Genomic DNA, 24,654 nt, shown 5'->3' on the forward strand with positions numbered 1-24,654 from the left:
ACAAACACAATGTTTCCATAAACACTTTATAATAGGATTTTGATCTAACAGGTAAACACAGTTCGCTCCATGACATGGCTTTTTCTCTTAAATACTTTCCATTCTATAAAGAAAACTGTAAAAATATTTAATCATAACTAATTAAAAGTTCTCTGGGAGTAAGAGAGGGTGGATGATGGGCAGTTGTATTGTGGTCCTGATGGGGCTCTGATGATTTCGGGTGGGCGGATGGAGGGAGGAGCAGCAGCAGAGGCAGGGCTTCACCGTGATGATGGCGTGGTGTTGCCATTCAGAGCAAACCTGGTACAAAAGAAGCGTGTTTTACAGTAAAATGGGACATTTGCACTCATAAGAGCTTTTCACTTTTTAATGAATCAACCCTGGGTCATTGTAAACCCTTGGTAAAACAGAATCCTGGGTTGTCTTGCTTTACATTGCTCATAACCTATCCAGAATTAACAATTAATCCTGGGTATTCATGGACTTTTCAGACTACAAAAAGATGAGAATGAAACGGTCTCTTTTTCACTCATGTCGTGTTCAGTCACTATTTGACATGTTTCCCCCTCAAACATTGACTCTACGGTTTATACAACACGCAGCGTTTCTGTGACTGTCCAGAGCTTGTGACTATTGGTTGTTGGTTTCTAAGCATCTAGTCGTAACCAGACATGTTCACAAGTCCCTCAAGTTTTTTTGTCCAAAGTCTTAAGTCTTTGGGCTTTGAGCACATGGTCTGAAGCGGCGCAGGTGCACTTTTGCTAGTTTAATGACGGAAAAAACAGTCGGCGCACCAGGCGCGCGGTCCAAAGCGAGTCTCTTAATGAGTCACGGGTGTGTTTTGGGCGTAATGTGCATTAAACCAATCAGGGTCTCATCTCCCATTCCCTTTAAAAGCCAGTTGCGCTCACACCATGGTGGATTTGCTATTTACATGGCGGAATTTTCAAGCGGAAAGTCTGAACGCTTCTCTAGAGAGGAATTTATTTTTAATATTTAAAAATGTTTGTGTGCCCTGTGTGTGTAACAAACAGCGTACGCACGTTGTGCGCTTGCCTAAATGCCATATTATTAACATGCCCTTAAAATAACCAAAAATACTGCGCTATTGACTTTAAACCAGGTTTTTGTTGGTCTGTTGTTTTCAGTTGCCTTAAAATAGCAACGAGCCAACAATGCGCCTGAACACACCTCGTTTCCAGACCAGCACGCCTATAGACGAACAGATGGGCATTTGCTATTTAAACAATGTGGTGCTGGATGTGATTGTGAAAATGCGTCAGGCTGAAACTTGCAAAAAAACACTTGCGTCGCATTGCGCCGGGTGTATGATAGGGCCCTTTGAGTCAAATCTCAAGTCTTTGTTTTACTTTTAACAATAGTACTTGCTAGTGTTTGTAACTAACAATGTTTTGAAACATCAATACTGATTTCTCCTTCAAAAATGTCTAATAAAGCACACAAAGTATTTCTTAAATCATTGATTTATTTTTATTCACAATCCAAAAAATATTACATTCAAACTATATAACATTTTACCATTTGGAAATCAGGGACAGTCACCATGAGATTTTTTGTTGTTGTTGTATTTTTAGCTATTTGAGTTGCCATAATTTGCTGTAGTTCTCAAGCAATGATGGGTAATGTAGTCTTCCAGTGTGCACCGGCGGTAACAAAACCCATGTATAAACAAGCGTTACAGTAAACAACACAAAGAACAACATTCCCGTCTGTGTGTTGTTTGTGATAAGGCGATATCATAAATGCACCCCAACATGAAAAGGACATGGAAACGTGTACTTCTTGAAAATGGACAACAAGCCTCTTGACAGCTGTGTAACACTGCAGCTCCCCTTTAAATGAATTGGTTTTCAAATTAAATGACACAAACACAAGGATTATCACAAGGTGAAACTTGGCTACATTGTTACTGTTTGTTGTTCATTTATATAACGGCACTTTTCCAAAGGGTGATGAATATGTGTGCCCTTAGAAGAGTCCCGGGCGTATATATAAAAATGCTGGCTTGGTGTGTTGAATGAACAGGAATTTAGGAAAATGTTTCATGCTGTCATATGGGGTAGCAAAACGAGAACGTAATCGGGAATGTTATGGTTTGTGTGCATTATGTCTTTGATCAGTGTATGTGTATGTGAGCACCAGAGTCCAAGACAAATTTCCCCATTGGGGACAATAAAGTGCATTGGCTATACCAAAAGTCTCTGTCATGTCCAAGTCAAGTCTTGAGTCACTTCCACGAATCCAAGTCAAGTCGACTTAACTCGAGTCTGCGACTAGAGACTTTCCATCTTTGGACGTAAAATTCTATACCACTGTACTCTTTCTTCATACAGATCTGCTCACCTGCACACTCTCTCCATCATATGCGTGACCAGGAGGTCAGAGATGCCAGGGCAGGACTCTTCTGCCAGGTTGAAGGCATTCTCCAGCTCCTCTATGGCACCCATTCCTCCTCCACATGCCCTTCTCTTCTCCTTCAGCTGGAGAACAGATTGACTTACATTGAACTCCATAACATATAGAGTTTATCACCCTTTATTACTTTACTGCTACGTTATCTGCTGCCACCGTGATAAAAAGCTTAAAGCATACAGCGAGAACTCCAGTCAGGATAGGTTATATGAGGTGAGAGTTTGATATTGTGTGTTTTTACCTCTCTGAAGATGGGAGAGACCAGCGCTGACAAACATTGTGACTTAGGCTGCCTCTTTACTGTCTCAGCTGCCTGTAAAACAAATTTGAGTGCAAAACATTACCTTTCGTGTAGGGATGTCAAAAGTACTGGTCAATACTAAAATAAAATGGTGTAAAACAGGTACACAGAAGTGTTGTTTTAGTATTATTGAATTTTTTTCTATTTTCATTTAAACTTGTTGTTTTTACCATTTAAAAAAAAAAGTCTAGTTTTTATTAAGTTTTAGATATCTTAGTTTTAAAACTAAATGAAAATGAGAAGTGTTGTATTGGCACATTCATTTTCTCTGATGCAGGAATTGTATCTATGTACACTGGGCCTTGCAGTGTAAATGCAGCCTAATAGACCTTATGTTATTATATATTAAATATTAAAGAGAAAAAAAGAACAGCGTATATGCAGAGTATTTAAAAATCTAATTTAGGCTTTAAGACCTGCACAAATAAAATCAATACTGTGTGTCCATAAAGAACAAACCCATAAAATCTCAAAATAAATCATGTATTTCATTAAACATGCGGCACATTCATCGTTTTATTCAATGTTTACAAATGTATTGAAACGATGGTGTTTGAACAAAAAGGCAATAAAGGAAATAAAATTAGCACTTTTACAGCCATTTGCAACATATTGAGATATAAACATCATAATGTAAAGATCCTCATAATTCATCACCAGTAGATCATAAGCAGGGATGCCAGGTCAAAACCTGCATAATTACTAATCGAAACTAGTCCATTTGCATTCCGGGGGGGGGGATCACTTTCCAGGATGGTTCGCTTTAAAGGAACACGCCGACTTTTTGGGACTTTAGCTTATTCACTGTTTCCCCCAGAGTTAGAGAAGTCCATACATACCATTCTCATCTCCGTGCGTGCCAAAACTCTGTCTGACGCACCCACCGCTAGCCTAGCTTAGCACAAAGACTGGCGGTAAACGGCTCCAGCTAGCCTACTGCTCAATAAGTGACAAAATAACACCAACATTTTCCTATTTACATGTTGTATAGTTACATTGTGTACTAAGACCGACGGAAAATTAAAAGTTGCGATTTTCTAGACCAATATGGCTAGGAACTATACTCTCATTCCTGTGTAATGATCAAGGAACTTTGTGCCGTACCATGAGTTCAGCGGTGCAATGATATTACGCAGCGCCTGAAAATAGCCCCCAGTGCACACTCTGTGCAAGCAGATTGTCACGTTGTGTAGCGCAGTGTTTCCCAACCGGGGTGCCGCCGAGAGCAGGGGTGCCGTGTAAAAGTCCTTAAAACTATTTTTTTTTCTTCAAATTTTTCAAATAACTCTCTCTTTGTAAACTTTGTTCAATGCATGCGAGTGCTGCCGGATGTTCGAATATGACCAGTCATTTTCGCCGTCATCACCCAGGTGTAGTGCCAGAAGATGCGAATGAGAAGTCGCGTGCTGTGACAATTTTTCTTTGTGTACTCATCCGAAAGCGCGCACACATCTCACAGCGCGCAAATATTGAGTTATCTTTCAAGTCTTGCTTTTGAACAGACAAACTCACACAAAAAGTATGTCAACATGTCCATCTTGATGAGTATTCTAGCAGACAGTCTGTATATGCCTTAAGTAAACTTTATACAGTCGAGAAAGACAACGCATATCCGTGCATTAGGTCTTAAAGGGGCAGTAGCCTTTGAATTGAATAGCTTTTGTAAGTTTAATAGGATTAATCTTTAATTTATACACTCAAATATGCAATGTTATTTTACATTTGATCAATTTCTGTACCTGAAAACTAATGTTAGACGTACCTGAAAAACCTGAAAAGCATAGTTTATTTTATTAATATCTTTGCTCAATAGTATTTATTTGTGCTGCTGCTTGTATTTAAATTATTTGTTCTTATTATTTTCTTTATTTTTATTTGACAGAAGTCCTTTTTTCCCTGAACATAGCAAATACTGAACCGTACCGAAAACGTGAACCTAAAACCGTGATACAAACCGAACCATGAGCAATCTTTACCGTTACACCCCTAGCGTAACGTATGAGAGGGGGTGCCACAAAATGGAGAACATTTTCAAAGGGTGCCATGACTGAAAAAAGGTTGGGAAACACTGGTGTAGCGGACCCTGTCCTAATGATGGCCAGACTTTACTGAGGTTTCATGGAGTTTATTGAAACTGTTTGTTCTCCAAAAAAATCACCGTAAGAGCTGAACAAATAAAGCAAAGAAGTGTGCATTAACACCTCGGCTCGCACACAAACTCTCTCTTATCATAGCATTATCATTAACATACAGCGATATACACAAAAATACTCATTACAAATGACAGTAAACAAGCACATACACACCTTATGCCTTTTCGGGGGGTGCTTAACAAATTGAAAACTTTGAATCTGCCTAACCACTGCACAGATAATGCAATAAACCTATTTAAACACACAGAAATGTCAAAAATGTATACAAAAAACAAATTATAAAGTTAAATCACAATGAAGTCTGTTACATGGAAGTTAGCCTATTTTCAGGCGCTGCGTAACATCATTGCACCGCTGAACTCATGGTACGGCAGTAAAATTCCTTGATCATTACGCAGGAATGAGAGTATAGTTCATAGTCATATCGGTCTAGAAAATCACAACTTTAATTTTCCGTAGGTCTTAATACACAATGTAACTATACACATCACAACATGTAAATAGGAAAATGTTGGCTTTATTTTGTCACTTATTGAGCAGTAGGCTAGCTGGAGCCGTTTACTTCCAGTCTTTGTGCTAAGCTAGGCTAGCGGTGGGTGCGTCAGACAGAGTTACGTCACGTACCGAGATGAGAATGGTATGTATGGACTTCTCTAACTCTGGGGGATAAAGTGAATAAGCTAAAGTCCCAAAAAGTCGGCGTGTTCCTTTAAACTGCGGCAACAGTGTAAAAGTAGCAACACTTGGTATAAAGGCATGGTATTCATCGACTGCAAACTGCTATGAAACCGTGAGCCTGTAAAAGCCTGCAACAGTGCTGCATTTTGACCTTAAATGTGAAACGCTCACATTTATTTAATTAAATCACATCCTTTTGAAGTTTAATAAATCACATTAGGCCATGTATCGTGAAATGTAAGACCTCATAAAATCTATGATTAAGACTTTTGTTATTACATATATTATAGAATTTTTGTGACCTTGAATTTTTATCAAACTGAATTTAAGTCTTTTCAAAGACCTGCAGGAACCCTGGAATAAAAACACCCACTACTCCACATTTCTGTCTTTATTTCTGACTGATTATTTGAATAATTATGCGAAACATTTGAAGCAATGTTGCGTCTTTGAGAAATTAAACATTTCATTGTTTTGTTTAATTTATTAATATTTAATTTGAACTTTTTTACTTCATATTACTTTTGCTGTGATATCAAAATTGGTATCATGAATAGTGAAATTTCACTATTCAAATTTTAGTATTGTGAACTTTGTGTCTACAACGACAGGGCACAACCCCAACTGATGCATTTCCAAAACAAATGTTGAATGTTGAAATCCTCACCTCTGTGTCTGTGTTTGTGTAGCCCTTTTGGAGCTTGTTCATGGAGCTGGGTCGAACTGTGGGGAACGTCCACATGGGACACTGGTCTCTGTCATCATTATCGCCATCCCTGTTTGAGTATGAGGAGAAACAGAGGCTATAACTCACAAGGATCAATTCACCAGAGATCTAATTAAAAGGACACGGCTCAAGTAATAGGAAATGAATAATACATCATGATGAATTAGAGGGCCGTTATTGATTGTAGAGTATGCGCATTATAATAGATAGATGGATGACATACATGTCAGAATCATCAGAGCTAGACTCGTCTCCATGGCCTTCAGACTTCCAGCGGCGATATCGGTCAATCAGCTCTGTTAGATAGGAGGTTTTCTTGGTGTAGCGTGTGATGAATTTGTGCTTCAGTAACTCCTTGGCGGTGGGCCGCTGCACATAACCAGAATAGTGATTCCTTGCTCAGGATACACAAGGTTTTTATTGAGTCATGTCAAAAATCTTGAGATGTCTGACTACAAGTGCTTGATCATTTAATTGAACAAGTTGTGTGCTATATTACAGCTACTTTACGGTTCAAAAGTAATAATTATTTTATGTTTTTGAAAAGTAATGCCCACCAAGGCTAAATATTTATTTGGTAACACTTTACAATAAGGTTTTATTAGTTACCATTTGTTAATGCATTAGTTAACATTAACTAACCATGAACAACACCTCTGTTCAGCATTAGTTAATCTTTGTTAACGTTAATTAATAAAAATCCAGCTGTTCATGGTTTGTTCATGTTAGTTCACAGTGCATTAACAAATGTTAACAAGGCTTGAATAATGCGTTAGTAAATGTTGAAATCAACATTAACAAAGATAAATAAATGCTTTAAAAGTGCAGTTCATTATTAGTTCATGTTAACTAATGTAGTACCATTTATTTGATGAAATATTGTTAAAGTGGTGATGAATTGAGAAATCAACTTTCCTTTGAGCCTTTGATATATAAAAGTTCATCGTGATATAAGAATATCCTGTAAATTTCGGAGCTGAAAACTTCCTTGTTAGTCAAAGAAAAGCTTTTATAGACACCAGGCCCAGAAAACGAGAGATCTCAGAATATTTCGACCATTGACGTCATAGAATGCAGAAGCGCCGCCTCAAGCCCGCCTACGACTCGTGGAGCTAAATGGGTCACGCTATCGAGCAATAAACATGCTGGTTCCAGCTCACGTGCGCAAGACATTGCGTATTTGTTCGCTTCATTTCACCGAGGAATCGATTGTAAACAAGATATAGGTCGAGACTGGATTTGCAGACATATTGAGATTAAAACACAGTGCTGTGACTTCTATATTGGATCCGACAGGAACGGTGCAACACACTTATGTGAGTAAAACATGTTTTTTATATGTGTTAGTATTGTATTGTTATAGATCGCTTGATATCTATTGATTACATACCTTAGCACGCTGTCACAGGCTTCTTTATTTGAGGTGTTATTGGTTCATTTGTGATCAGACTCGGACTTGTAATGTTATGGGCCAGGGCTCGCAAAGCCCAACGTCCCGGGCCTATGTGTTTTTCAGACGGGCTACTAAAACGTATCACCGGCCTGCCGACTGGCTATCTTAAATAGTGAAATAACATGCGCGTGTGTACGGTTTGCAGTTATATTCACTGATTGGGCCGGCCAAGTAATACAAAAATAACATTCCAATCAATCGCGGGTGGATGAGAGATGAATCACTGTTTTTGTTTGATAAAGATATTTTGCGAGCCCTGTGAGCGTTTCCCCAGACGCTTTCAAAACAATCCTCACATGTACTGAGGGGAGCTGAAGCTCATTAAATATGCAAATCTTATCCAATCCTAGCCGTGGGCATTTACTTCCACGTCTTCAGTGCGGCACGCCCATCAAAACCGAGCGTTTCTTCAGAGAGCCTCAAAACCAAGGCAAAAAATAGTCTATTACTTATTCATTATCATGTTTTTGAATGTAAAAACCACGCATATGTCATAAGTTGACCTCAGACAACAGTTTACATTTTTTTTAAAAGCCAGTTCATGACCCCTTTAATAATGAAATAAACTGTTTTCTATTCTCCTATATTTTAAAATGTAATTTTCAGCATCATTACTCCAGTCTTCAGTGTCACATGATCCTTCAGAAATATTTATTATTATCAGTGTTTTTGCTGCTTAATATTTTGTTGAAACAGTGATAGACTACTATTCAAAAGTTTAGGGTAAAAGAAAAAGTTTGGGTTAAAGAAATGAATACTTTTAAAAAATAAATAATACATGACTAAATTGATCAAAAGTGACAGTAAATACATTTATAATGTTTTTTTTAAACTTTCTATTCATCAAAGAAACCCACAATATATTAAGCAGCAAAAACTTACAAAATGTTTAATAAGAATTATTCATAATTGAGCACCAAAACAGAATATTAGAATTTCTGAAGGATCATGTGACACTGAAAACTGGAGTAATGATGCTAAAAATTTAGCCATCAAAGGAAAAAAATTACAAAAAAGTAGAAAACAGCTCTTTTAAATTGTAGTAATATTTCACAATATTACTTTTTTACTATATTTTCCCATCAACTAAACGTGTTTTGACCAGTATATTGCGGTCATCTGGATAAATTCAGTGCCGAATACTCACAAAGCGAGGGTCTTTATTGAGGCAAGCCTCCACAAACTCTTTGAAGGGTTTGCTGTAGGAGCCCTCCAGCGTTGGGGGAGTGTTCTTGGGAATGAGAAACAGCACTCGCATCGGATGCAGTTCCGAGTTTGGGGGTTCCCCCTTTGCTAGTTCAATAGCTGTGATTCCCAAGGACCAAATATCCGCCTGCAGCCAAAAAAGCAAACCAAACAGTCTTCATTGATCTCCACTGGATATCATACAAATATGTATATGATTAGCTGCTACTACGCTACAATGTAAACTCTGTTAGTGACTGGTTTCCATGCCTACCACTTAAAAAAAGAAAGAAAGCTGAATGCTTGGGAACAGTTTTACCACTCCAGCCTTTCTGCCAGAGTGTTGAACGTGTGTTTTCACAGCTCTGCAGACACATTTGCACATTAATATTCATATTGTTCTTGTGCACGCTGAGAAAAGTCCATTTATCTGGATCTCCGCACCTTGAAATCATACGCAGACTGTTTGATGACCTCCGGAGCCATCCAGAAAGGAGTTCCCACAAAAGTGTTTCTCTTGATCTGGGTGTCTGTGAGCTGTCCCGCCACCCCAAAGTCTGCCAGCTTCACATCCCCCTGCTCAGACAGCAGCACGTTGGCAGCTGCCACAAGACGCAATATGAATCATCAGCACAGAGTTCAGATTTCACACAAAGCAAATGATTCAATATGAAGCCATTTCTAGCTGGCCTGATTGAGTAGGCAGACGTGCATTTTATCACACCTTTGATATCACGGTGAATCTTCCTTTCCGAATGCAAGTATTCCAGTCCCTTCAGAATCTCCCTTAGAATAGTGGCGATGTACGTCTCCTCTAGTGGTCCTGGTTTCAACTGAGACGTGTGGAGGAAAGTAGAAGACAAATTCAATTTCTAAGTCGAAAGCTGAAGACTCGTATGATCACATGAATACACACGCAAGCCGCTGTTATTCTACTTACAAGATCTAAAGCAGAGCCGCCTCCTAAATACTCCATGATGATCCACAGCTTAGTTCCCTATAGACAAGGGCAAAAATAACAAGCACCATTTCTTCAAGTGTCACATGACATTTGTTGTATTTAGTGGTCATATTTCAATGTGACTCCAGTAGGCATTTTATCATGCGGCTTAAACTAAAGGTTCTTTATTGCATTGATGGTTCAATGAAGAACCTTTAACATCCATGGAAACGTTTCCATTGCACAACAGTGGAAAATGTTCTTCAGAGTAAGAAAAAACATGGTTCTTCAACCTTTAACCGTTGAGTAAAATGTTTTTTGGGGAGCCTGAAATTGTTGTTCTGTGGCATTGCTGTGAAAACATTTTAGGAGTAAAGGTGCAGAAGAATTTGTCAGAAATCATGACAGATCTTGTATTTTGCATGTATGTCAACATAAAGGATTATATAATAATAAATATATATATATATATATATATATATATATATATATATATATATATATATATATATATATATATATATATATATATATATATATATATATATATATATATATATATATATATATATATATATATAATATATATATATATATATATATATATATATATATATATATATATAAAAAATTCCAATTGAAACAGGATATTTAATGACAGAAAATATAGGGTGGGATTGAGATCATCCATAAGAAATGGATTGGACAATGGACATTACTAACTAAATGAGTTTGGGAAGGGCTCAATGTTTGGCATAGCCCATCAGTCCCTGCTTGCAGATGCAGTTATTACACCATTGAGCAACAATGAGCATATTTTTCCTTTTGACAACCATTCAAATTAGTTGAATATTGACAAATTTTCAAGCAACATTGAATCTGAAATATTTCAGGATATTATAGTAGATGTTTTTTTGGTGTGTGTGTGTGTGTGTGTGATGCAAACAGCATTATGACATCATTAGTAACATGTCATTTCGGTTAAGGTGATTGACTAAAAACAACCTGGCATCAGAACAGAGAAGCCATGAGTAAATATGGCATATTTAAATTAAAACATGCCCACACTAGCTAAACAAGAGCTACTGAAATGAATGAGAATGCTCCTTGTAGAAACCTAGCTATTTGGGCATTGGTTAACATTTTTCAATATCTCACATGGCTTAAAGGGATAGTTCACCCAAAAATTATCCCATCATTTACTCAACCTCAAGCCATCCTAGGTGTATATGACATTCTTCTTTCAAATGATTACAATCGGAGTTATATTAAAAAAATGTCCTGGCTCTTCCGAGCTTAATAATGGCAGCTCAAAATTTGAAGCCCAAAAAAGTGCATCCATCCATTATAAAAGTAATCCACACAGCTCCGGGGGTCAATATAAAGAAGCAAATTGATGGGTTCTTGTAAGAAAATTATCCATATTTAACACATTATAAAGTAAAAGATTTGGCTTCTGGCGGACCGCCTTCTGTATACAACTTACGAAGAAAGTGTAGAGACTCTCGCAGTTCAAAATGCTTACGCTACTTCCGTTTTTTTAAAAACTTGTGTTAAATATGGATATTTTTCTGACAAAAACCCATTGATTCGCTTCAAAAGGGCTTCATTAAACCCCCGAAGCCGTATGGATTACTTTTATAATAGATGGATACACTTTTTTTTGGGTCTTCAAATTTTGGGCTGCCATTCTTAAAGCTTGGAAGAGCCAGGACATTTTTTTTTTATAACTTAAATTGTATTCGTCTGAAAGAAGAATGTCATATACACCTAGGATGGCGTGAAGGTGAGTAAATCATGGGGTAATTTTAATTTTTGGGTGAACTTTCCCTTTAAGTGGTGACAGCGGAGGAGGAAAGTTACTTCAGAAGAAGAACAAGGTATTACATTTTGATAAAAGGTTAAAAAAAATGTCTTTAGAATAATGCATTGATAAATCATTTCAACATGCATTAAGAAAGTGATTTAATGTTGATTTTAAAAGATGCTGTAATAACGTTCAAAGAAAAAAACTCTTACTATTGTTTGTCTGTACACGCCTGAGATCCCAAACAATGGGAGAGTGTACCTTCAGATATGAGCCATAGTATTTGGTGACATAGGGGCTGTCACACTGGCTGAGCACCGTGATCTCCTGCTGAATGTCCTCGATCTCATCTTCCGCCTCCTCCAGGTCGATGATCTTGATGGCCACCACCTCTTTAGTGCGATTGTTGATGCCCTTGTAGACCTCACCAAAAGACCCCTTCCCAATGCGTTCCTGCTTTGTGAAATACTCCTCCGGGTCAAGTCGGGAATTCTGCGCGAGAGAGACAGTTCAGTTATGATGTGAGATACAATGAAAGGTGTAGAAGAAAATCAGTGAGCATTTACTATGGACCCTTGACACCATCATCCTTTGGGATGCTCTACTTTATGTTTAAGCAACATATTAACTATTTACATATATACAATTATATAGCATTTCAACTAAATGAAACAGATATGACATGAAATGTAACAATAAACAGACGTTGCTTTCAAAGGATCTCCATTAAAACAGTTACACAATGTCAAGACAGCCTTCAATTACTCTTAACAGAGAATGTCATGACATGACAGGCTCCCTAAACATCACTGTGATTTGACTGATTATGAGATTAATACCCCTGCATGCAGGGTGAACACACTCGGCTGGGCAACGGATTTACCTGGTTCTGCATGTCGCGGAGGTGCGCCATCCTTACGGCAGGTCGGTGTGGATGAGAGCAGATGTAGCCCTTTCTGCCAAAGGAGGGGTGCTGTAAAACTCTTTAAGGTTTTGCTGTTCCTCCTCCGATCCCCTGCTTAGCTAGCTAGCTTTTACATACAAAAACACCTCTGCATGTCCTGTTCGTCTGCCGTGTTTTCGGCCTCCAATCCCCTGATGGCGGACCCCGCAGCCAGGCGAGAATGACAGTTAGGTGTCGTGTGACTCCATGTATGAAAGTATCTGCGTAGAAAATCGCTTTCCGCTTGTAACTGTTTTATATTGATCAACGCACGTTCGGGCGGCTCTTCATTTATTGCTTGCGGGAGAACAAAATAATAGGAGCCACAGCGCACGCGCAGCTTCTGATTCATGGAGCGGGGAATTGTGGGAGTTGTAGTTATACTTGCAGCAGGGACAGAATTTAACATAAACATGAAAACATTATGTACATTTCAGAACTCAAAACTTCCTCTCGGTAAAACAACAAAAACAAAAGAGCATGTATGTGCAACAAGCTGCACAAATTATTTAGTTTATTCAGTGATACCTATTGGGTGATGAGAAATGGCCCACCCAATCACTATGTGGTAATAAGGAGAAAGCAGGATAAATGCTATAATTTCTAAACAAGACAACAACTAATGATAAGAGTTTGTCTGCAAGGGTACTGTTTAAACGCACAGTTACCTTACAAATATTTATAAAGTAAACCTGACTCTCAGTTTTCTTCCACTCAAGATGGAAGAAATATATCTATATACTATATTATACTATATATATTTTTTTATTTGATTCACTTACGACTATTTTAATTCCATTTCTGTGTAAAGCACTTTGAATTGCCACTGTATGTGCTATACAAATAAACATGTCTTGCCTTGCCTAAAATGAGGGTAAAATTGTCACATCTTGTGATGTTCCTGGCTGCATGTGACCCATTTCCTTCAGAAGGATCCCAGTAAAAGTCGGCATGAAACGGAAGTTGTGATTATTCTTTCCTTCCTTACTGTGACGTATATCTGAGTGAAATGGCTTCTCAAAGAAGAAAAAAAATGTATGTCGGGACTTGATTTTGTCAATTTAGAATGGATTGGAATGTTGTGGTTTGCTACTGGTCAATCTCATGAGAGTGACAGGTTGTCCCGCCCTCACGCCAGTAAACATGCCATCAAAGAAGAGATGTCACTGCAAGAGGGAGGGGAAGTTATTTTGATTAAGTTACATGGGGACATGAATTCAAATTAAAAAAAGAATGATGTTCATGGATAAATAATTTATTATAAATACTGCAATATTCCATTAAAAAAAAATCGAGAATTGTGATTTTGATTTCACAGTGACTTTAAAGTCGGTATGAAATGGAAGTTGCGATAGTCTTTTCTTCCCTATTGTGATGTTTAAAAAACTTAGGGCGGGACAGGGACTTGATTTTGTCCATCGGGAATTGATTGGATCAATGGTTGTGGTTTGCTATTGCTGTGGTCTCATATGAGTGACAGTTTGTCCCGCCCTCGCACCAGTAAACATGAATTTAAAAATAATAATATTATTCCAAAATATTCCATAAAAAAATAAGATTCGTCAATTTTGCTTTCATGGTGACTTTAACTAGCTAAAGGCCTATTACCACTTAAATCTACACTAAATACATGTATATGGCTTAACAGTATAATACGATTGCATAAAAATGTAATGTTCAATAAATACAGTACATAGGATAATGTGTACAGTACTTGGAGCATGAGCAGGATAAACTAAATAAAGTCTATGAATTAAAGTTTGCATTCATTTAATATCAAAGGTATATGGGTCAAAACAAACAGTTTTGCTACCCACTGGATCCACACAAGTACTTTTTTTTTCGTCAGATTACATTATTTTAGTTATAGTATGGCATTCAGTGAATGAGCCTATATGAATAAAGCATGAATGAAGGTGACATTCCTGTAAACTTGCAAGTGAACTCTTCTGGAATTAACACTTTCACCAACATGTGAAATATGACTATCAGATAAAGATATATATGCACATACCCACACCGAGGTTCACTCACGAGTCAAACACAGGACTTTAAACTGTTGTGTTGGTTTGTAGTGAGAGGATTAGCTCGCTAAACATAGACAGATAATAACTTACACGGTCACCACTAGAGCAAAGCATGAATGAGCTTCCCACTGATCATTAGGGAACAATCATTTTATGAAATTAGCATTTTATGTGAAGCCTTCACGTCTGGGTCTGTTTGATAAAAGCCTCCTCTTTTAATATGAGTGTGATTTTAATATTAATACGAAAGTAATATTAATGTTACGTGATAGCCTACTGTATTAATTTGACAGCCTAGGATTTGATCTGATTGTATGAGAAGTTTAATGGACTAAACGTATTGTGAGCCGTGCCAGGATGCCATAGACTGTTTATATTTGGACTAAGCCGTTCACTTGGTTGATTAGTGGTTACCTAAGCGTTCCAGGTAGAGAGAAAAATCGCTTCCAGTGCCCGTTGCGAACAGCAACCTCAGACAGAACGATGGCATTATAACAGAAAGTCCATTTCAACATGCGAAATATGGAAGAAGAGACATTTAAGATGAGAAATGATAAAATCGGTAAGCGCAGCGGAAGTTGGTCGATCGATCAGCGTAAATCAATTTGCTAGCGAGGGATTTTAGTTAACGTTAGCTGTTCAGTTGTTTTTCCTGATTGGCTATTGACGTTTCGGCGAACCTGTTTCATATTTAATTTGTATAAACTTTCGTCGTTGAAATGCGCTTCGTATTGTCAGTGGAGTCTGTGGGGTGTTTATGTAGGCTACCTGTCCAGTGAACACGACCAGTGAAGTTGCTGTAGCTCGTGCCAGACAAACATGCGGGACATGAGCGTGTTTGAGCGATCCCCCGTGACCGTGTTCGCCGCGGAAATGATGGTGTTTGATCGGACTCTCGCGGACAAAGAGCTCGTCTTTCAGTCCAAGGAACTTTGTAGAGACTTCATTCACTCCAGACTCATAAGGGAAGGTCTCAGCTGGTCAAAAGTCGAGTCAGACCTGCCCGAGCCACACGGAGCTCTTCTAGATGTATCTGTGGTGCTTCTTAAACTGGGTAAGAGAACCAGGAGTGAGTGTGAAGTGATGCTCGTAACAGGTGTGATGACATTTCTGTTCTTTCTTTCATTCTTTTTGTATATTTCTTTCTTTCTCTATTGTATTTGGGAAAGGGATTAATTTGTCTTTAATATCACAATGTTATACTGTGATTTATAAAAAAGTGTGTATCAAAGCTGTAAGCACACATTGTGTATTCGGGGGGACCAAATGTTGTTTTTGGTCTGGAGGACATATACCTCTCATTGTCTATTGCAGGGGTTTTCAAACTTTATGATGCCAAGGACCCCGGCATATGATGAACCTTTTATGAGGGACCCCCTTCCTAAAAAACATCTATTTTATGTATGAAAAAAACATTTAAACTGTTAGATAAGTAGGAAGTGTGACATTATAAATACAACATACTGTTTCCAAACGTAAATCGACTATGCTTAATGTTGGATGTATAAACCCGAAGAAGAACATTTTCAATTAAAATTATTTGTATTAGCAACTTTAACAATAAATGTATGTAAGCAGCTTGCGTACTGTGTTAAGAATACTGCCTTACAACCCCAGTTAGCAAGATAAAGGGGACTATAGTGTGTACAATTCTGGAAAGTATGTATACGGCCAGAAAGGAGAGAAACATTTGGTAATGGAACCGTTAGAATTTTCGTTAGACTTCATCTATTTTTGCTTTGTCTTTTTAGTCTTTGAAATTTTCCGGGGACCCGTTAGAACATTCTGGAGGACCCCAGTTTGAAAACCCCTGGTCTATTGAGTGTATATTTAAGGCATTTTACAGGTTTTGCTTTGTTTTACAGGTGATGAACTGGAGTGTATACGCCCATATGTGTACCGTAATATCGCAAAACAGCTGAACATCAGTGTAGCAGTTGAGGCTGTGGTGTCAGATGCGTTTCTCTCTGTAGCAACAGAGATCCTAGCCATGGGTAAGTGAGCTTGAAGACAATATAACAGGTGTTTCATAGGCAGTGTTTGTGGGCATGACCTCACTGGCCCTGCATTTCATTTTATTTATATATGTGTGTGCTTTTAAAGTTGGCATGAAATGTTTTCCATCCAGAAACGTCATCAGAGAAGAGATGTCGTTTCAAGAGGAAGGGGAAGTTATTTTGATTAAAGTTTACAAGGGCATGTGAATTTAAAAAAGAAAAAGAATGATGTGTTCATGAGTAAATCATTTGTAATAAATACTTAATGTTCCATAAAAACTATTTTGATTTCATGGTGACTTTTTTTGTTATTATTATTAATACTATTATTATATTCTGAACGTAATTGGCAATTGAGGCTATTTTGGGACAAAAAAAAAAAACCTGCAGCACTGCACGAGGGCATCTTTACTATAAATGGAGGGAATTTGGAGATTGTGGGATTCGTTCCAAATGTAAATGAAGCGATAGCCTGAGCAGAGTTTGAGCTCAGGACATTAATTTATTATGTTTATGTTTTCATTAAATTACATTAAAATTGTCTTTTCTGGAAGAGCTATTGACTTTAACCTATTATTGGGTTTCAGTAGTGTGTTTGAGAGGGGCACTTTGATCATCAACATCTCTTTGGTTTAATGACAAGATCTTCAGTGCTCTTTTTTCGGAACATGGAAAAAACCCAAAAAAGGACATACCCACATTCTTCTCTTTGCACATATTTGGTCACATATTTTATCTGGGTTCTGCTTCTTCTTGATGTACATGGTGGTTGTGAATGATAGAGTCCAAAACCATGGCAACATCGTTCTACTCTGCCCGACAATCTTCCCACAACATTTCTATCTTCTGTAGTAAGATATAGATCTGTGAGGAATTATCTTAAATGAATGCTGAAGATGAAGGAACGTAAACAATTGGCGTCGTCCCTGACTCTTGGCTCATCATTAGTGATGGCAGTGTGTTAATGCTGAGACTTAATGGTGTTAGCCTTCCTGTTACATCATCAGCACAGCAGAGCTGCGCCTCTATGTAGTTGAATAGATTTTCAAGGAAACTAATCTAAACTGTTAGGTGCTGTTTTAGATCTGCCCTGCTTTTTACTTCGAATGTTTTTCATGGTGGAAAGTCTTTGTTGTAAGTTGTAGACACTAATTGGAGGTTGCCATTTCTAAAATAACTATGAATGATGTACAGTAGTTTAACTATTAATTCATTTAAATGACCTTTGAAGGCACTCTTGATTGAAAGAGCGTAAAGAAAAGAGTGTTTTGTGGTGGAAAAATGGTTTGAATGTTTTGCGATACTTTAACATTTAATTTGCATTAAATATGAGCAAATCTAGGACTCGCAGCCCTTACAGAATTCTCATTATAAATATGATTCATGCGAAAGCAAAATAGCGTTCTAGTTCTTCTCACAGAATTTCTTTCACTTTCAAGGGATTACATGGGGCAAAGTGGTGGCCATCTACGCTGTAGCTGCTGGGCTGGCGGTGGACTGTGTGCGACAGGGCCATCCAGTCATGGTGCACACCATTGTGGACAGTCTGGGAGAATTTGCACGTAGGAGCCTGGTCCCATGGCTCAAAAAGAGAGGAGGATGGGTAAGTGTTCATTCTCTGCACTGCCTTCTGCATAAACCAAGATTGGTCCTGACCTCTAGAGGCCATATGAGGAAATGAAGTATTGTTGTTACCCACCTGTAGCCATTCTGTGTTAAAAGTGGGGTTAGTGTTATTCCAAAACTGCTTTAGCAAAGTGTCTCGGGCCGTGGACCAAAACAAACTTGTAGCCAATCAGCAGTAAGGGGCGTGTCTATTAATGACGGGGAGAAGAGATCGCTCAGTGCACGTCGTTATTCAAAATACACGACACAGGACGGACATTAGCCGAGCGACGACAGAAAGAGAGATGGCAGATAAAAAACAAAAGAAGGCTTCCGATCAGGCAAGAAGTATCAGCTTTCCAGCACTGGAGAGAACTCATTGTAACATTGGTTTTGTTTTGTTTCACAGAACTAATATATGCTGGCTTTTGCTTAAATATGTTTGTGTGTCATGTTCGCTTGTTTGGCCATTTGCAATCGTATCGTCGTTCACTTTACTGATGATAAAGACCCATTCATTTCCACATCCTATAACGTTAAACCACTGTCTGTTTCAAGCGTCAGCTCACAGTGTGTCTGAAAAGTAAGACCATAAACTCAGAATATATGTTTGATTCCTTTGGTTCCTCTTTTCGTGATCGATATAACCCTCTAATCTTGTCATATTTGTAATATTTTCGTATGTTGGTCTGTCGTGCTCGTGCTAGCGAGTTGTTCATGAGAACTGTGTTTGTGTTTTTGGGATGTAAGGGATGACTTTTTTTCACTGAGCATTCGATCTGGATTACCATAGTAACACACATTGCTTTCACTTATTGATGGCATCATACCCTCGGCCAGCTGGCACAGCAGATTCCGCCATAGTCGTTGCCTGGGTTGCGTATGTGTGGGGCGGAGCTATCAAAATAGGGGCGTGTTTGTTTTGGTGATTTGAAAAATCAACATCGGTTACTACCAGAAAGCACTTACCCCACCTTTAAAGGCGCATTTAATTATTTTCTTTGTGCTACTGTAATTTCATACTAAATATTTAAAAGCATGCTACGATACTACCCCCAGAATTTCTTTTAATTTTGAGCAAGAATAATGTTGCAAAAGATTTCTGTCTCAAATAAATGCTGTTCTATTCATCAAAGATTCCTGAAATAAATGGATCATGGTTTCCACAAAAATATTAAGCAGCACAATTTTTTTTAACATTGATGATAATAAGAAATGTTTCTTGAGCAGCAAATCCGCATATTAGACTGATTTCCGAAGGATCATGTGACACTGAAGACTGGAGTAATCAGAGATTCTTTCAAAAACATAAAAAAATCTTATCGACCCCAAACGTTTGAGTGGTAGTGCATGTGATCGCATGTCAAATGACAAATGTTTTCTTTTCATCTTTCATTCCAGGGGGACATTTCAAAATGTGTGGTGAACATGGACTCTAGAGTGCATGCCCATTGGTTATCAACAGCTGTGTTAACATGGAAGGAGTTCATAAAGACCATGTACGTCCACCTGACGAAGTAGCCTTGTGCAGGAAGTCATCCTGTTGACTGACAACTGAGAATCTTTTCCTCCCAGAACTATTTGAACGGTCCATTGTACGGTTTGTGGAGCCCTGGGGAGCAAACGGCCCATGACAAAGGATATAGCACATCACCCAGGTTCAACTGCACCTTAATCTTAATCTTTTACTTTTTATTATTTCTTTAAAATATATTCAAAAGAGTGAAACAAATACTATGAGCTGATATTGTGTGGAGGGGACGGTACTGTGAGGGAATACTGTTATATTCATTGTTGGAGTGTCTTCCTTACTTTAAAATGACTGAGAAATAAGGTCTGCAGGTAAAGGAGCTCCTTTCGTGCTGATGATGCATTGCATGGATTCATTCTACTGATATTTTTATATTCAATAACTGTGGCATGAGTGAAACATTTTAAATGTTTGACCATTTTCAGATTTGTTTTATTTTTTACAAAATTGCTTATGATGTTTGGAGTGTCACTTTGCACTTTCAGTTGTTTGTACAGTTTATATGGTGTGTGTGTAGCACTATTGTCACCAGTTGTATACATAAATAAAGATTTTAATGTGGGTACTGAGAGAGAAATTCAAAGTTTTTACACAGAGTGGGTTCCAGCAATCATTGAAAACCTGGAAATTGTTGTGCCCAAGAAAAAAACTAAACTAATAAAGTCACAAAATAAAACATAACAAAATCTTAATTTCTATGATGAATATTTACTGTTCAACGGTTTAGGGTTGGTCTGTTTTTGAAAGAAGTCTCTCTTATGCTCACCAAGGCTGCATTTTTGATCAAAAATACATTCCTAGAATATAATTTATTTTATACAATAGAATTTATTCCTGTGATGTCAAATCTGAATTTGCAGCATTACCCAGGTCTTCAGTGTCACATGATCCTTCTGAAATCATTCTAATCTGATGATTTGCTGCTCATGAAACTGTTCTTATCAATTCTTTCCATTAAATAGTTTAACGGAACAGCCTTTATTTGATTTAGACATATTTTGTAACATTATAAATGTCTTTACTGCCACTTTTGATTAAATTAATGAATCCCTGCTGAATGATAGTATTACTTTCAAAAAAGTACATTTGAACGATATTAGAGTAGATTTTTTTTATTGACCTGATCATTGTGAGTACAATCACTATTAACTGATTTTATTATTATGATTTAAATTATTCTCCATTTGTTCATGATTACTGGAAATGCCATGACAATTTATTAAAAGTTAAAGAACCTTATTGAGTCTATATGAAATATATATAATATGAAAGAAGACGTTTAGTGTTAAGTTTTACTGGAGAGAAAATGTATGTGATGTGACATATTTTGATTATTATTCAATTTGTAAACTTAATCTTATGGAAATAGACATGCGAAAATGAACAGCATTTTCTTCAGAGACAGACTTTGCCATGAACTACCTCTAAACAATTTACATTTGTAAAGAGATTTTTTATTGTGGTTGCTCGACATTATACCCCTTTATTTATTGTAACAATATTCGCAAAGCTTACTTTGTTGGTAAAACAGGTCAGATCACATCTATTACTTTAGATAACGCTCTTAGTCACAAATATATTGCCATCACCTGCGGGTTGCTATATATAAACCATCAATATTTTAGGTCAGATGAGTGCATTACTTCAAGTGCTTTTCAGAAACACATCTTCCTCCCACGTAACAGCTAGTTAATCAGTCCTGCGGTAAGTGATGTGCAAATGCTGCGTCAGAGGCTGTCCTTCCAGTGCCATAGAGACGGTCTGTTCCAGCCTTCCATCCGGCTTCAACTGGATGTGCCTGGAGATCTAATCAAAAATCAAAATTCTTAGTGGAACATTTGTTTTAGGTACAATAGTTCTGCACAATTCATGCCACATTTTCTGTATGAAAATATTGCTACATTAGAGTTTGCTGATCTGAAAAGGCACAAGTCAATCAGTTTGTTTTGTGAGACCTGTTGAACATGAGGCTGCTTGGCAAAAGATGTTCTAGCCAGGGCAGTACTGTGTAGAGTCAGCTGCTGCCCAGTGAGTTCCCCCTCCTCAATCTCCACAAGACCTGAAAGAGGTGTAAACAGATACAAATTAAAACGATATGCAGTAATATAGATGAACGTATCTGATGAACGTCTTTTATAAATCAAACACCTGAGTTCTGGGCAATGATGAAGGCCACCCTGTTGGTGCCTGGCTGAAGCCTGATGAATCCACATTCCCTGTGAAGAGGCTTTTTGCTCTCAGCGTGGAATGCATTAAACCTGAGAAAAAGTTCACAACTTTCTCACCGTCTGCATTGCATTCTGATTCGCAAAGTCTCTGGGTTATTTTGTTACTTACATAAAATTGACCACGGGCTGTCCTACATGTGAGAAATGAAGAGTCTCTGTGTAATGAAAAGGCGCGATGGAGGGGAAGGAGCCCTCTCCTGGCTCATCGGACTGCCAGGTTCCCAGGAGCCAGTCCAGCGGCAGCACTGCGGGGTTCGGCTCCGCTGCGGAAACACAATCGGCGGGTTAAATCAGATCAAAGAGCGCCTCTCCGTGATATAAAATATGTTCACGACACGGTCACATTCTGATGCACCTGCAGTTTATTTAATGCTTGATTTGTTTTAATGATAACAAATTTGACGATTGATCTACAGACGAAATCTCGGAAATAAGTCATTAGAAATAGGAAAAATCAGGTGTCTATGAATTTAAATGGAATCGTCAGGTTGTCCTACCAGAGTGATTGAATGGGCATGACATTCCGCTCGAATATTTTCAAATAACTTTAGATTTTAACTGTATAATTGACACTAAATGTATTTCTAGCTGCGGCTGCTGAACTACTATCTGTTTGCCATCACAGTGCGTAATCTACTTCCTGATTAGACACTATGAACTCTGGGAGATGTAGTTATTAGGCGTTCTGACGCTATTCAGAACGAAGTCTGGAGAACACCTTTGCTCCACTACGCATTTGATATAGCACAATAAAAATGAATGTACATTTTGATAATATTATATATTTTTTTATTTCGTTTTTTTATGTCATTACATTGTTTAGAGCACAAGAAACCAATGGAAAAATTCTTTTTTTGAAAAATGATATTTTATTCATATGTTATGCTATGTCCTCGTAACTGGACACCAGGGGCCAGTTGCATAAACTAAGCCATTATGTTAAGACAGTGTCTTAAGATCTAGTAGCTATGAGCCACTAGCAGTTAGGCAAGAGGCATTCAGTCTTACTTTTCGTATCAAATTAGGCCAGTCTATGTTTTGATGTAACTGATTTAAAAAAATTATGAACAGTCTTAAAGAAAAAAATGTATGTCTAACTTGTAAGACTAGTCTTAGCGGTTTATGCAACCGGCCCCTGGACTCAGTTGTTTAAAATATATATATATATATATATATATATATATATATATATATATATATATATATATATATATATATATATATATATATATATATATATATATATATATATATATATATATATATATATATATATATATATATATATATATATATTACTTGAAATGACATGTATAGGCAAAAACAATGGGATTTGTTTTTAATTCACCAATCAATTTTTAGGTTTCATGATTTTTTAAAATAAGACTTTGTAAAAAGATGATTCTCAACTATGTTATGAAAGATATAACAGAATTAATTGATATACCATTGTACTTTATGCGGTAAAATTGTCATACATGGGTTTTTCCCATTCAATTCAATGCAATGTATACATTTATCTATCTCTAATTTGCATATTAATGTGTTCTTGGAGCAAAATGTAATGAAAAAAGAAGTTAAATAATGGGAGTAATAGTTGGCAACATTTTATAAGAATATAAGTGAATATATTCACTTGTTTTGTCTCCTAAAATGCCTGATAAACGTCCTGGTGTCCTCTACAGTGGATATGTATGAAATCAATGCCCTGTTTTGTCATATTTTGATTAGAAACCACATAACATTTTCCTGAGATGTTGATTTTTATAACACACAATTTGAAATGATTCAGATTTAAATGATAATAAATAAAATGTTACAAAATATGATCATATTTCCATAAGAGTGCTATATTTGACCATTCAGTCATTTTTTAAAAACCAAAGTGATGGGTGTTATTTATAACAATAATAGGCCCAATAATAATGATAATAATATTTTTTGTTCCCAAAAATAACTCTGTTGTTTTCCTGGTGAAACCTCAAAACAAATGGTATCTTTGAAAAGGCCTGAATGTGCTCTTTAAAACGGTGACAGTGTCAGAGAAGTTCACTAAAAATAATGTCCTCATAGGAGGACAGTGGCACCCAGGAGGTTATGTAACTACATTTAGATATTATATAAAGGTAATATGATACAGGCTTGTCTGCAAATAGCTGAAAGGGTAAAAATAATGACCAAAGACTAATACAACCCACATAAATAGAGCTGTCAAGGCTAATATATATATATATATAAAATAGATAACGAGATTAAAAACACTTTGATTTACTTGTAGGCCTACTTGTACGTTTAATATTAGGCTACTTTTAATTACAAAAGGCTTCTTCGTGAAATAAAGAAAAGAAAACAAAGCTGTTTATCTTTGTTTATAGTTTTAAGCAACAGCATTTTTAATGAATATGAGGGACAATCTGTGAGAATCCAATATAACACATACACGATTTTAAATAATTAAATTGGTTTTAACTTGATTTTATAATTTATATTTCATTTGAATTCATTGTAAAATCTACATTCAAACTGAAAATAAAGCATTATGGTCTGCGGTATCTGTATCTCAACATAATATATATTGCCCTCTAGTGTGTTAAGCTATCAGTCGGGTTATCAGTAATTAGAGTGAGTTCAAAACGCCTCGAAGTC

The 24,654-nt window shown here is 37.1% G+C and overlaps 3 protein-coding genes across 4 annotated transcripts; 1 reads left to right on the plus strand and 2 right to left on the minus strand.

Annotated features, from left to right (window-relative positions):
- Nucleotides 1-7: 7 nt before the first annotated feature.
- stk25b (serine/threonine kinase 25b) lies at nt 8-12,972 on the minus strand. The gene is made up of 11 exons (XM_079820144.1): nt 12,561-12,972; nt 11,939-12,169; nt 9,871-9,927; nt 9,655-9,763; nt 9,375-9,532; nt 8,893-9,078; nt 6,516-6,661; nt 6,233-6,341; nt 2,675-2,746; nt 2,365-2,501; nt 8-300 (listed from the first exon to the last, which is right to left on the minus strand). The coding sequence occupies exons 1-11, from the start codon at nt 12,588-12,590 to the stop codon at nt 261-263; spliced, it is 1,275 nt and encodes a 424-aa protein (XP_079676270.1). The 5' UTR covers nt 12,591-12,972; the 3' UTR covers nt 8-260.
- Nucleotides 12,973-14,746: 1,774 nt separating this feature from the next.
- Nucleotides 14,747-21,016, plus strand: bokb (BCL2 family apoptosis regulator BOK b). 2 transcript variants are annotated; one of them, XM_079820165.1, is made up of 4 exons: nt 14,747-15,701; nt 16,513-16,641; nt 18,084-18,247; nt 19,651-21,016. In XM_079820165.1, the coding sequence occupies exons 1-4, from the start codon at nt 15,467-15,469 to the stop codon at nt 19,768-19,770; spliced, it is 648 nt and encodes a 215-aa protein (XP_079676291.1). In that variant the 5' UTR covers nt 14,747-15,466; the 3' UTR covers nt 19,771-21,016. The 2 variants fall into 2 exon arrangements, with proteins under 2 accessions (XP_079676291.1, XP_079676290.1); XM_079820164.1 differs by having other exon boundaries at nt 15,049-15,743; nt 19,651-20,447.
- On the minus strand, nt 20,194-22,650 carry thap4 (THAP domain containing 4). The gene is made up of 5 exons (XM_079820168.1): nt 22,506-22,650; nt 22,118-22,271; nt 21,929-22,038; nt 21,736-21,839; nt 20,194-21,586 (listed from the first exon to the last, which is right to left on the minus strand). Exons 1-5 carry the CDS (start codon nt 22,528-22,530, stop codon nt 21,470-21,472), a joined length of 510 nt encoding a protein of 169 aa, XP_079676294.1. The 5' UTR covers nt 22,531-22,650; the 3' UTR covers nt 20,194-21,469.
- Nucleotides 22,651-24,654: the final 2,004 nt, after the last annotated feature.

This window comes from Gobio gobio (genome assembly GCF_949357685.1).
Source record: "Gobio gobio genome assembly, chromosome: 6".
Lineage (NCBI taxonomy): Eukaryota > Metazoa > Chordata > Actinopteri > Cypriniformes > Gobionidae > Gobio > Gobio gobio.